Here is a 14,586-nt window from a genome sequence, read left to right on the forward strand (position 1 = left end):
TATTTTTAAAAAAGGCTAATCCAACTTGCTTCCTGCAAAGCAGCTTGGTCCAATGTTGCAGACTCATTATCCAGCTGAAATACTGCTTTGTGTCTTGCACTAGTCATCTATCTTCTCTGTACCTCAGTACTTTTCTCAAAAAAGTCTAATAAAGATTCTTGTTTATAAACGGTACTCTCTTGTACCTTGGATGAAGTGTTCCCCAAATGCTGTATGATGTAAGTACAAGGAAAACAGAATCACGTTAACACTTCAGAATCTACTCCATGAGATTGCACTGCCTGATGGCTGAGTTTGTGTTAAGCAGTGAGAATGTTATGTGCTTAAGGGTAAAGTCTTGTCATTTTCTTAAAATTTCGCTACTGCTTTGCAAGATTAATAAAACTAATCTCAAATCATATAGTAGCATATATGATAAATATTTTTGAAATATTCACATACTGGAAATATCATCAACGGTACTTATACCTCCATTTATTTAGACCAAATACTGCAATAAATGTAAATCACTTTGGTTCTCCACTGGAAGCAGCAGTCAGAGTGATTGGTAAACCCCACAGGATGTTAGTCATAAAAATAGCTCCATCAGGATTCAGGAAACAGAAAAAAGTGACAAAAAAGCTACCTCACTTTTTCTCTTTCATTGAAGTTCCCTAAATTCAGCATTCTAAATTTAAAACAAATGTTTTAAAGGGGGATTGCTTTGAAATATGAATAGTACATTCTTTTCAGTGGTTTCCAGAGGCTATTCCTTGTTTAATATATGCATATTACATGAGAAAAGAAAATGATTTCCTTCATTTAAATGTTAAAATGTATATTATTGTCTTAAATAAAAATATATGTATAAACATATGTTAGTATTTTCTTCTATTATCTCCCTTTGAAAGTGAACCTTCAATGTTCCCTCTGGTTTTGCAGCTCCTCAAACATATTTTCTTACTTTATATAAACATGTGCATCTAAACTATCTATTTTTCTTGATCTAGAACAGAGAATGTGAATGTGATGAAATCAGTTGGTTTTAGCACTGTGTATGTGTGTGCGTGCGTGCGTGTAAGTGTTGGTATATACAGTTGACCCTTGAACAATGTGGGGTTAGCAGTGCTGACCTTCCTCATAGTAGCAAATTTGCATGTAACTTATGTTATAGGGGTATCCTAGGTTCCTCCTTATCTGAGGTTCCTCCATGTCTGCCATTCTGCATCCCTGGATTCAACCAACAGTGAATCATGTAGTACTATAGTATGTACTATTAAAAAAAATCCGTGTATGAGTGGGCCTGAGCAGTTCACACCCATGTTGTTCAAGGGTCAACTGTATATATAATTAAAAAAGTAATACCTGGTGTGTGAGAGAGAAGAACAATACTACTAGGGATATAGAAACATGATTTGAGCAACTATAGAACAAAAATCTGTAAGCCAGAAGATTGTTTGACATATCAAAGTATCTACTAAGTAGTGGATTATCATGTTGTTGTTTTAAAATACCCATTACTTTTCTAGAAATAATTTTCCAGTTGGTTTTACTTGGAGGTGAAATAGAGCTTATGCAAAACTTGTAATAGATGAACAAGAAGGAAAAATAAGAGTTGGAAGAAGAAAAGAGTGGGCTGTTTATGGCCACTTGGATCTGCACATCCTTCCCCTTTCAGATTCCTGGATTATATGTACTCCTCTGATTTCCACCAAGTCCTGTCCATCCCTCTTCAAACTGTACCTTTTTTCTAATCTTTTCTCCTTCTCATTGAGAATATTCTCACTGCTTAACAGCTGGAATACTACACCGCCTTGTAAATGGCCTTCCTCAGTTAAGCTCTGTCTTCGTCTAACCCAACACCTGGGACCCTTCAAATACTCCTTTCTCTAGATATTCTCCTCTTCAGAGCCCCACAAAGCTCGTGAGGACACAAGCTCTAAGCTGTGTTTGAGTACTAGCTCTACTTGTCATTAATGTGTGACTTTGTAAGATACGTAACTCTGAGTCTCAGTTTCCTCAAATTTATAAATGCAATTAATAAATGCCCAATTCACAGAGTTGTGGTGAGCATTATATGAAATACATCAAGTGTTTAGCATAGTATATACTTATTAGACAGCAGCTATCAATATTCTGGTGTATCACATTTAATTTTCGCTTCTCTACCTGTATTCACCTGCCAACATTCTCTCCAGTCAAGTTGTTCTTTCTCATTGTCCTTTCACTACACAACGACTGTTTTCACTTGTTATTTCATGTTTTTCTGAGTTTCATGTTTTTCTTACCTGTACCCGTCCCCATATCCAAATTCTATTTTCCCTTGAAGTCTTCCAGCTCAAGTCTAATAAAATCTTTTCTATCCTACTCAGCAATGATTTCCTTTTCTCTAATTTTTTCAGCATTGTCTATATAATGCAGTTTACTGTATAACTTCATATTACTTAATGTTGACATATGTATCTTGATAACGTCACTCCTGCTCTCAAAGTGGAGGGACTGTAAATATTTTGTATGTCTAAAGAAAAAACAATTTGTTTGTTTGTTTGACTTCTGGTTATATCCTTCCAGCCAACCAAGTGCAGAGTTTTAAGCCAGTTGGTGACTTATTTTGGAGCTGCTATAGGCAATCAGTGGAGGCTGCTTTTTTCTCTTACTGAAAAGGGAAAAAAGTGCTTAGAAAGTTGGGAAATAAAAGGATTAGGGCTCTATGATTTTAAGTTAAAGAAATATTTTCTACCTTCCTTTTTGGAATGAAAGTATAAAAATTCTTACAGCTGTGAGTGGAAAGAAAGGTGGACATGTGATGTTTGTTTTCTCTTTCTTGTCAGTTTTACTAATCATTGTATGAAAAATTAGAGAAACCAAGATAAATAGAAAATTATTATGATAAGAGAAGATAGAAGACTTTTTAATATCAAGTAAGCACAAAGGATAAGTACTCAACGTATTTAATTATAAGTAAATAGGATCATCTTTGAGCACAAAGTTAGGTAGATCTTTTATTCATTCATCAAATATTTATTGAATGCTTACTCTATGCAGGCATGAGGTAGGCACTGGAAAAAGACTATATCCAAGTAGTTCAAAACTAAACAAATAGGGCTTCCCACCCTCAGTTTCTGTGTCTATAAAATGAGGATAATAATAGTACTTACCTCATGTAAGAACTCAGGGTCTGGTACACAGTAAGCATTATACAGTATGTTTTATATTATTTTTATAAGCTTTTAAAAGAAAGATATGGGAAGACAAGGTGCATGAACACCAAAAAACTAAACATAGAAGTAGAAAATTTCAAAAATTTCCAGTTTTATTGCTTTTTTGTGATTCTGAGCAAGTTATTTACCCCTTTGGACAAGTTATCCCTGGTAAAAAAGGGAACTACTGTTCATTCCATTTCTAAAAATTCTGAAATTCTGTGATTAGGTTGAAATATTGTATATGCATCTTTGCCACTCTCCATGAATTCAACAAAATCATTCTCCATGCAGTTTGAAATATGTCCTTGTTTTTGTGCCACTAGGTGGTTCTATTCCCAAAGTTTAGGGTTAGCAGCCAACAAGCGAAAAGGGACTCTTTTATTGATGAAGCATAAAATTAAACTCATGAGTTAGTTACTCCTTGACACCCACAAGATTTGAGAACAGGGGTGAGCTTGTACTAAATGCTCAATAAATATTTTTTTGTTATCTTTTTAGCCTTATGAATAGTTAAGGTTCTAAGATCGACACTGGAACTAATTTTATTAACAGCATAACGATATCACTCTGAAAAATTCAGTTCTCTTCCATTCACAGATGTCTTTAATGTAACAACTTTTGATGATTTTATTATACTAAGAACTATTATGAGACAAAGGCCACAGAAAACATTTGATGAACAAATAGTGTCAGAGAATTCATTGTAAACATTACCTACCACACTAGTACTCTGACCCATATATCTGGTGAGATATATAAATTCTTTAATTTCTGCTACCAAATTATCTAGTATCTGTAGAGACCAACAAAACAGAATTCTTCTATCCAAATCTACAGTCATATATTGTAGCACTTATTGGTCCTTAAAAGTCACTCCTGTACACGTCCACTCGCATACAATTGCACAAGTGAGCATATCACTACAGCCTATGCCTCTGATGCCTGATATGATGCTTGCCAAAGCTCAGGACCATCCACTCAGTGTATGTACTTGTAGACTAATAACTCTAATAACTGTGCACTAATATGCAAGTGTGTAATAAAGAAACAGACAACATTTCATATGATTGTTCTGAAGTCATTAAAATGTAAAGCATACAAGATATTGGGCAGATAGCAGACAATAAACGTAGTTACTATATCATTATATAATACTTATTACATATTAAAGTACTTTGATATCTAATATGTGTGGTACAGGCACATGGTTACTTGAGATATAATTAGTATTTACTTATTAAAAATCACTCTGAATACTGTCATTTCACTGAATATAATCACATGAGCAATCAGTGACCTAGTTTAACTAGTGGTCCAGGATAAGTTGTTGTAGTAAAGCTATTTATAATAATTTCTAAAGTATAATACAATGATTAAGTGTGATGGTCTCTATAACTTTTAAATTAGTTAATAAAAAGGAGCTCTTTTTTCCCTGATGGCTATAGCAAAAGGGAATGAATGCAGATATTTTCTGGGTTCAGGGAGTTTAGGTGATAGATTAACGCTGCACATATGTATAGAGGGGGGCTGGCCAGATCGTGTTTCTTTCCTCTCTCTTCCTCCAGATGTGTCCAGGGGACTAGAATGCAGAGTGTCATTATTAAGGAACTCCACAGAGAAGGACAATTTAAATTGTCAACATCCATGATGCTAATCAAAGGAAAAATAATGCTCATTGCTTAATACTGTGTTTTAGTAGTTCAATGAAATATATTCACTCAGAATTAAAATCTCTGTAAGGTAAAACACCACATGGATAATAAGAAATAGAACATTTGGTGTGATTGATTAAATACTTCTTTAATTGCTATTATGTTTGTGTATTGATTTTATTGGTTTCATTTTTTTGGGCATAAAAAGCCCAGAAATCAGGTCTGGAAACAAAAAATATCTGTAATGAAGAAAAAGCCAATTAACAGCAACTAAGGAATAAACCATCCTTTTCCTGATGACCTGGTTCATGTTAAGGATCCATTAAACTTCTCTGCTGGTCTTTTACCATAAAACCCTGGCATTCCCTTCATTCCATTATGCTTTCCATCCTCTCTTCTAAATTCATAAAAGCAATGGTGTGCCTCTTCTAACAAGTAGAAGAACAATGGTGGTCCCTGGGACGAGAAGCTGCGTAGAGACCTGCAGTTGACCCGCAACTCGCAGCAGAATTCAGCCAAATCACAGCTCTTATGTTCCATCAATGAGAAATAACTTTTTTTTTTTTGATGTGGACCATTTTTAAAGTCTTTATTGAGTTTGTTACAATATTGCTTCTGTTTTATGTTTTGGATTTTTGGCCACGAGGCATGTGGGATCTTCGCTACCTGACCAGTGATCAAACCTGCACCCCCTGCATTGGAAGGCGAAGTCTTAACCACTGGACCACCAGGGAAGTCCTGAGAAATAACGTTTTTAAAGTCACTGATTTGGGTTGTTTGCTACACAGAAAAGGTGACTAATGTAGGACCCTAGAGTTAATTTAATATCTTCATTTGCTGATAAAGAGAGAGGCCTAGGTTTTTAGTTAGCTAACAGAAGAGTTATAACATAAATTTGGACTACTGACTTGTTTTGTTACACACAAAATGCCTGGCTTTTTGTTATCTTGAAATTTGGAGGAATACAACTCAAATAGTTTAAAATTGGGGGCCTTAGTACTACCTAGAGTACTACCCAGTACTGCTCTCTTTCATCTGGCTTTAGCTTTTAGAAAATAGGTACAAAAATATCTGGTAATAAATCAAAGAAATCAGTGGCAAATAGAACATACTTCTATCTGAAAGATATTTCTGTCTCTTAGGTCCAACCTTGTTCGGTAGTAGAGATAATAAAATGCAGTGATCTTGTAAATTCCTTTCAGGCCCAAGTCTTTCATCTACATCATTAATGTAAAATATACATTTAAAATTTTCTTTTTTAAACAACTTATAAAAGAAAATTCTGATTTGAGGATGAGTATAATTTCTTAATAAACTGTCTCCTAAATTTCCATGACAAAGTTTCACGTATACTTTGACACCAATGACAGACTCTAAAATTTTTACTCTTTTCCTTTGCAAAATTGATATGGAAACATCCCTATAAGTATGTACTTCAAAACTTTAACCTGGTCCTGAAGTTTATTTTATGCTTTGGTGTTTTTAGAAAGGAATTAATTTTGCTAACTCTATGACAGTTTTAGCCCCTAAAAATTCAGAGGCTAAACTCAATTAAGTTTTTATTTTATTTTGTATATCAGTTTTTTGAGAATAACCAGTTATATGCAGCAGTAACTTTTCCCTTTATATGAGAAAAGTAATACTTTAGTACATGCTTTAGGAAATGTCTTATTGAACAATCACTTATAATTCCCTTTTGTTGTTGTTGTTTACTGTGGTTTTCCAAACAAAGAAAACAAAATGTAGTAAACTAAATGGAGTAACCAAGTAGATTTTCCTTTTTCTATATTTCCTCTCTTCTTATTTGGACCACACACAAATCTTACCTTTGTGAAAAAACATCCCGGTAAGGACTGCCATGCTGCAATGCAATTCCATATCCTCGATCAGCAACAGTATTCCCAATGGTGTAAAAGGAGCAGTCTGGGTCATTGATAGCCACGTATTCCAATACAGCTGCATCCCATACAAAAGCATAATTTCCATATTTTACCTGTGCAAATATGGAGAACAAAAGAAGAAAATAGGATTTAAGGTTGGAATTTTAAGTCATATAGACAGGATAAAAAATGTTACACTGGTATATATTTAATTGTGCAAAAAATTAATAGGACCTGTATTTCAAACTAAACACCTATTCTGCGTGAGAATTTGGCTTCTGGTTAATTTACAGCTCTGTTCTCTTGGAAATGTAATAAAGTTGGAATGTAAAATGACGCCTGAGTAGTAAATGTCATCTGAACTGGGAGAACAGTAAATGCAGGAAAGGAAACCATATCACTGAGCTTCTCTGAGTGCAGTAATTCTTATAGCTGGCCTTGTGTCTTTGGGGACCCTTGAAATTGTGCTTTTGGAGTTGTTACAAGAGATATTGACTCCTTTGGATTATTAGGCTTCCAAGCCAGATAGGCTTTTGCACCCACCCAATATGGGTATCATCTTCTTGCCTTGTGATGTATATTCTAAATGAATTCTGCAAGTAAAACTCACACTAAAGAGAAATAACTAACACTGGCCTGCTGGCAAGATATATTTCTAGTCCTTCTAAGTTAATCTGTTGCCAAGTGTGACCTATGGTAATCTTGTAGCCAAACTTGGTGGGCATTGCGATAAGGAAAAAAATAATTATACAACCTTGTCTATCACCATGTAGGGAACATGACTTTATTCTGGGTTGTTTACAATATCTTTTAGTGATTATCTTTTTTTCCCTCAGTAACCTAAGTCAAATTTTATCAAAAATAAATACTGATATTAATAAAGTTAATTTAGAAAATTATTACATATATAGAACTTAATGAATTCATAAAATAAACAGAAGTAATAATTAAATCAAATATTCAGTTTGTTTATTTGCTTATTTATTTGAGGGGAAAGTAATTTCTTGGTAAATCTGATTAGGGAAAAAGAAAAAATGTATAAGTACAGGTAGAGGGAATGATGTCAGCAAAATGGGTGAATAGGAGGTCCCTCACTTCATAACCCCAGAGAAATGACAATTTGGCAGCTATCCACAGACAAAAGTGCCTTTGTGTGAGCCTTGGGACCCAGGCTGCAAAACTCTGGTGGAGTCTAAAACTGACAAAGAATGCTTTCAGAAGGTAGGCCTGTACTCCAGTGGCCGGTTGGTTAACTGTGGTCCTGGCTGCAGTCCTAGAAACAGCCCTACTTCCCTGTGGACTCTGCTCTAGATATGTAACGGTAACAGGTAAGGATGTCCATTCTCATCACTTCTATTCAATACAGTACTGGAAGTTCTAGCCAGAGTAATTAGATAAGAAAAAAAATCCACATTTGAAAGGAAGAAGTGAAATTATCTCTATATGCAGATGACATGATCATATGTGCAGAAAATCCTAAAGAGTATACAAAAAACTACTAAAACTAATAAACAAATTCAGTCAAGTTACAGGACACAAAATAAACATACAAAAAATTGTGGCATTTCTATACACAAACAATGAACTATCTGAAAAGGAAATTAAGAAAATCCCATTTACAAAACAACAAAAAGAATAGAAGAAACTAAACCAAAGAGGTGAAAGATTTGTACAGTGAAAATTACAGTAATGAAGGGAATTAAAGAGGACACAGATAAATGGAGAAGCATCTTATGTTCACGGATTGGAAAAATATTGTTAAAATATCCTGACTACCCAAAGTGATATACAGATTCAATAAAATCCCTATCAAAATTCCAATGGCATTCTTTACAGAAATAGAAAAAACAATCCTAAAATTCATATGTAACCACAAAAGACCCAAGATTACCAAAGCAAACTTGAGCAAGAAGAACAAAGCTGGAGGCATCATGCCTCCTGATTTTAAAATATGTTGCAAAGCTATAGTAATCGAAACACTATGGTACTGGCATAAAAACAAACATATAGTTCAAGGGAGCAAAATAGAGATCCCAGAAACAGATCCACACTTTTATGGTCAACTAATCTTCTGAAAGGATGCCAAGAACACATAATAGGGACAGGATAATCTCTTCAATAAATGAAGCTGGGAAAACTGGATATCCACACAGAGGAAATGAACTTGGAATGCTATCTCACACCATATACAAAAATCAACTCAAAATGGATTAAAGACTAAGCATAGGACCTGAAACTGTAAAATTCCTAGGAGAAAACACAGGGTAAAAGCATCTTGACATTTGTCTGGATAATGATTTTTGGATATGACATGATCAAAAACATAGGAAACAAAAGCAAAAACAGACAAATGAGCTATCAAACTAAAAAGCTTCTGCACAGCAAGTGAAATAATCAACAGAGTGAAACGGCAGGCTATAGAATGGTAAAAAAATATTTGCAAACTATATATCTGATAAGAGGTTAATGTCAAAAAAAAATAGGGAACTCCTACGACTCCATAGCAAAAACATAAAACTTGATTAAAAAATGGGAAAAGGACATTTCTCAAAAGAAGACATACAAAAGGCCAAAAGATACATGAAAAGGTGCTCAATATTACTAATCATCAGGGAAATGCAAATCAAAACCACAATGAGATATCATCTCAAACTTGTTAGAATGGCTATTACCAAAAATGACATGACATGTCATTTGAAATGAAATGACAAGACTAAGCGAGGAGATGGAGAAAAGGGAATCCTTGTACCCTGTTGTTGGGGCGTAAATTGTTACAGCTAGTAGGGAGGCTCCTCAAAAGATATAAAAACAGAACTACCATACGATCGGGTATATATCCAAAAGAAATGAAATCAGGATCTCAAAGATATATATGCACTCCCAGGGTCATCACAGCATTATTCATAATAGCCAAGATACAGAAACAACTTAAATGTTCATCAACAGATGAATGGGTAAAGAAAATGGATAAATAATAATGAATATACAATGGAATATTATTCATCTTTCAACAAGAAGGAAATTCTGCCATCTGCAACAACATGGATGAACCCAGAGGACATTATGCTAAGTGAAATAAACCAGACACAGAAAGACAAACACTACATGATCCCACTTACATGTGGAATCTAAAATAGTCAGACTCACAGAAGCACAGAGTAATGGTGGTTGACAGGGGCTGGGAGGTGGGAGAAATGGGGAGATGGGGGTCAAAGGATACAAAATCTCAGTTATGCAAGATGAATACGTTCTGGAGATTTAACATACAGCATGGTGAGTAGAGTTAACAATACATGGTATTACATATCTGAAATTTGCTAAGAGGGTATATCTTAAGTGTCCTTATGACAAGAAACCATAACTATGTGAGATGATGGATGTGTTGATCAGCCTTATTGTGGTGATCATTTCATAATGTATACTTAGATCAAAACATCAAGCTGTGTACCTTAAATATATATAGTTTTTTGGGCAGTTGTACATCAATAAAGTTAAAAATACAGATAGTTAGAAATTGGAAATGAAATAAAATATTCAGAAAGATGTTCAAAAATAATTGTATACATGATTCTATAGGAATAAAATTAAAATACCAATAATGTTGATAATTTCCTGGAGAAAGAGAAATTGCCAAATTTTCTCAAGTAGAAGTAAAAATGTCTCTAGCACAAAGAAAGAGCTAAATTAACCTTGATACTAAAATATGAGAAACCTCCAAAAATCTCAGTCTTGTTCTCCCCAAAATATCAGCAAACTGATTTTCATGGTATAGCAGAAGAAAAATGTAGCATTATTAAACAAAAACTATCAACACTGCTTCAGTATTAGGAAAGTTATTGGGATAATATATATTATACACGAGGCTTTATAAAATTTTTAAATGATCTTTCAACAGACACCAAAAAGATATCTGACAAAATTGAAAACCATTACTTATCTCCTATCTATCTATCTATCTACCTATCTTGTAATGCACAAATAAAAAGTTTCTTCTTTAATGATGTATAGAACAGAATAACTACCTCAAACAAGCAGCACATCTTTTGGAAACTGAAACTCTAATGGCATTACCATCAAAGCCAAGAAAATGGTGCCTACTTTACCCCCCAAACTTAACATGATTGTGATCATTTTAGCCTATGCAATAAAGCAGGAAACAAATTCTGATTTCAAGCTATTGGGACAAAATTATCATTATTTGATGACATACTTATGAAGTCCACAAGAATCAATGGAAAAAATAATAGAAAATGGAGATGTGGTACATATATACAATGTAATATTACTCAGCCATGAAAAGGAACAAAATTGGGTAATTTGTAGAGATGCGGTTGGACCTAGAGTCTGTCATACAGAGTGAAGTAAGTCAGAAAGAGAAAAATAAATATCGTATACTAACATATGTGTGTGGAATCTAGAAAAATGGTACAGATGAACCTATTTTCAGGGCAGGAATAGAGATGCAGATGTAGGAAATGGACGTATGGACACGTGGGGGGTATGGGGGGTGGGATGAATTGGGAGATTGGGATTGATGTACATGCACTGCTATGTGTAAAACAGATAGCTAGTGGGAACCTGCTGTATAGTGCAGGGAGCTCAGCTCGGTGCTCTGTGGTGACCTAGATGGATGGGATGGGTGGGGGTGGGAGGGAGATCCAAGAGGGAGGGGATATATGTATACATATAGCTGATTCACTTCATTGTACAGCAGAAACTAACAAACGCTGTAAAGCAACTATACCCGAATTAAAAAAAAAAAAGAAAAGAAAGATTTCAACATACAGATTGGTTATAAACAGATATATGAAAATCAACTGCTTTTCTATTAACACATCAATAAGAGATAATATATAATTTGACTAAAAATATCCATTTATACTAAATACAAATATCTGGAATAAATTTAACCATAAATGAGTAGGATTGTATACAGAAATCTTCAACACATGACCGAAGAAGACTTGAACTCATTTCTAGATAAGATGTAACATATTCCTAAAAGAATAGATGCACAATTGTAAAAGAAATGTCAGTTTTCCTCATGTTATTTGATACTTAATGCAATCTAAGCAAAATGTCCAAAGAATGTCTTAGGACTTATTAAAATCTTTGCATATTTACTTGGAAGAAAATAGACGAGAATAGCAAAAAATTTTGAAAATAAAAAACGACTGGAGACAGAATATTAAATAGTGAAACATGCTATAAAGCTTAAAAATAAAATAGCACAGAACTTATTTGAGAATAGAAAATTGGCAGAATAGACATAAAAGCTTACAGAACTGATAAAAGTATACAAATGTCATATATAGACTGTATTACAAAGACTGTAATCCAAATCAGTGTGGCAAATAAGAAATATTTTTAAAAAGATAGTAAGTTATTATTTTAAAAGGTCAGGATAAAAGCACTATGTCACACCATACACAAAATAAATTCCTATAGGGTAAAACATTAATTATAATGGACATAGAACCCAAACTTTAAAAATCCACAGAACTGGAGGAACATGTAAGACTGTATTTTCTTTTTTGTTTGTTTGTTTTTTTTGTGGTACGTGCGCCTCTCACTGTTGTGGCCTCTCCCGTTGCGGAGCACAGGCTCCGGACGCGCAGGCTCAGCGGCCATGGCTCACGGGCGCAGCCGCTTTGCGGCATGTGGGATCTTCCCGGACCGGGGCACGAACCCGTGTCCCCTGCATTGACAGGTGGACTCTCAACCACTGCGCCACCAGGGAAGCCCAAGACTGTATTTTCTGATATTGGAAAAAGAATAGGATATCTAAACATAAATGTAGAGAAAGAAAATATAATTAAATATTTGATACATTTAACTCAGCCCTCTGTATCCATGGGTTTTGCATCCATGGATTCACCCAACTATACACAGAAAATATTCAAAAAATAAAATTCCAGAAAGTTCCAAAAAGATTTCTCCCAGATTAAGTTGGAGGTTGAATTTGCTGTATGCCTGCAACTATTTACATAGCATTTACATTGTGTTTGTAACTATTTACATCACATTTATATTGTATTAGGTATGATAAGTAATCTAGAGATGACTTAAAGTACATGGGAGGATGTGTGTAGGTTATATGCAAACACTATATGATTTTATGTAAGGGAGTTGAGCATCCCTGGATTTTGGGGGTCCTGGAACTAATCCCCTGCAAATACTGAAGGACAATTATACTGCCTTTTTAATATATTTGCTTAGACCAGGCCAATATCAGATACTTGATAAAAAGTTTTGCATGAAATATGGTCTAAAACCTTCAGACCAGTTTACTGTGCTCAGTGGATATTTATCTTTGTTGGGAGTGAACCCCAACCAAACCATGGGATCTTGAAACAGATAAAAGAAATCATTCGATGCAACTATTGATGGAGTGTCTACCATATCCTAGGCACTCTGTTAGGTACTATGGGTCAGTGTTTCTCAAAATGTGATACTATTAGAATTAGAATTACCAGGGGATTTTTGTGGTAAAAAATGTAAACTCCAGACCCAACCCCAAACTTATTGCATTGGAATGTTTGGTGTTTGAGGCCTGGGAATATGCATTTTCACAATCTTGGAAGTTGACCATCATATGAACACCAATTTTTAAATAAAATGTTTTTGATTAAAAATAAGTAATATAATGAGGAAAAAATTTAAACATGAGGCTTGATATAATTATAAAAACTGACATATTCTGGAAATGTCTGTGTGGGAGGGGTAAAATACTTGGTTAAGCTTCCTCTACACTGATTACTCATATCTGCATAGTCATCCCACAGTCCTTGCTCTCTCTGATCTTTTGCACTAATCACTGTAGGGAAGGAGTTCTTAGCTGAGTGAGACCTCTGTACTGAAAGACAGATTAAGAAGAGAAGAACAAACAGAAGTTTGCCTCCTATATACAAGGGAGATGTCCAGGAAAAATTGAGTAATTCAAAGAAGTGAGTTTGAATTCAGGATTAAATACCACCTAAATAGGGAATGGGAGGGGGGATATAGGCCATTTAGGAGAGAGTGAATGATTTTTAGCAAAGATGAATGGCCTTTAGAAGAATAGAAGGGTGGTATGATAGTTTGTGACAAAAGCTTGTCTGGGTGTGGTGTTGACTTTGTGAACTGTAGACATTTAAAGAATCATCCATCTTTCTCAAACTCTTCCAAAAAACTGCAGAGGAAGGAATACTCCCAAACTCATTCTACAAGGCCACCATCATCCTGATACCAAAACCAGACAGAGATACTACAAAAAAAGAAAATTAAAGACCAATATCACTGATGAATATAGATGCAAAAATCCTCAACAAAATACTAGCAAACAGAATCCAAAAGCACATTAAAAGGATCATACACCATGATCAAGCGGGATTTATCCCAGGGATGCAAAGATTCTTCGATATACGCAAATCAATCAATGTGATACACCATATTAACCAATTAAAGGAGAAAAACCATATGATCATCTCAATAGATATAGAAAAAGCTTTTGACAAAATTCAACACCTAGTTATGATAAAAACTCTCCAGAAAGTGGCCATAGAGGGAACCTACCTCAACATAATAAAGGCCATATACGACAAACCCACAGCAAACATTATTCCCAATGGTGAAGAAATGAAAGCATTTCCTGTAAGATCAGGAACAAGACAAAATGTCCACACTCACCAATATTATTCAACATAGTTTTGGAAGTCCTAGCCATGGCAATCAGAGAAGAAAAAGAAATAAAACGAATACAAATTGGAAAAGAAGTAAAAGTGTCATTGTTTGCAGATGACATGATACTATACATAGATAATCCTAAAGATGCCACCAGAAAACTACTAGAGCTAATCAATGAATTGGGTAAAGTAGCAGGATACAAAATTA

General features: G+C 34.5%; 1 protein-coding gene across 3 annotated transcripts in view; it reads right to left on the reverse strand.

Annotated features, from left to right (window-relative positions):
* Positions 1–14,586, reverse strand: part of GRID2 (glutamate ionotropic receptor delta type subunit 2) — a gene marked incomplete at both ends in the record, with an annotated part of 1,370,777 nt that overhangs the window by 148,907 nt on the left and 1,207,284 nt on the right. For all 3 annotated transcript variants that reach the window (XM_082838450.1, XM_082838451.1, XM_082838449.1), the window contains one exon: positions 6,661–6,827. In XM_082838450.1, the coding sequence (XP_082694576.1) occupies positions 6,661–6,827 (167 nt within the window). The remainder of the gene's footprint in view (positions 1–6,660; positions 6,828–14,586) is intronic.

Source organism: Leucopleurus acutus (genome assembly GCF_964270905.1).
Source record: "Leucopleurus acutus genome assembly, chromosome: 4".
Taxonomy (NCBI): Eukaryota; Metazoa; Chordata; class Mammalia; order Artiodactyla; family Delphinidae; genus Leucopleurus; species Leucopleurus acutus.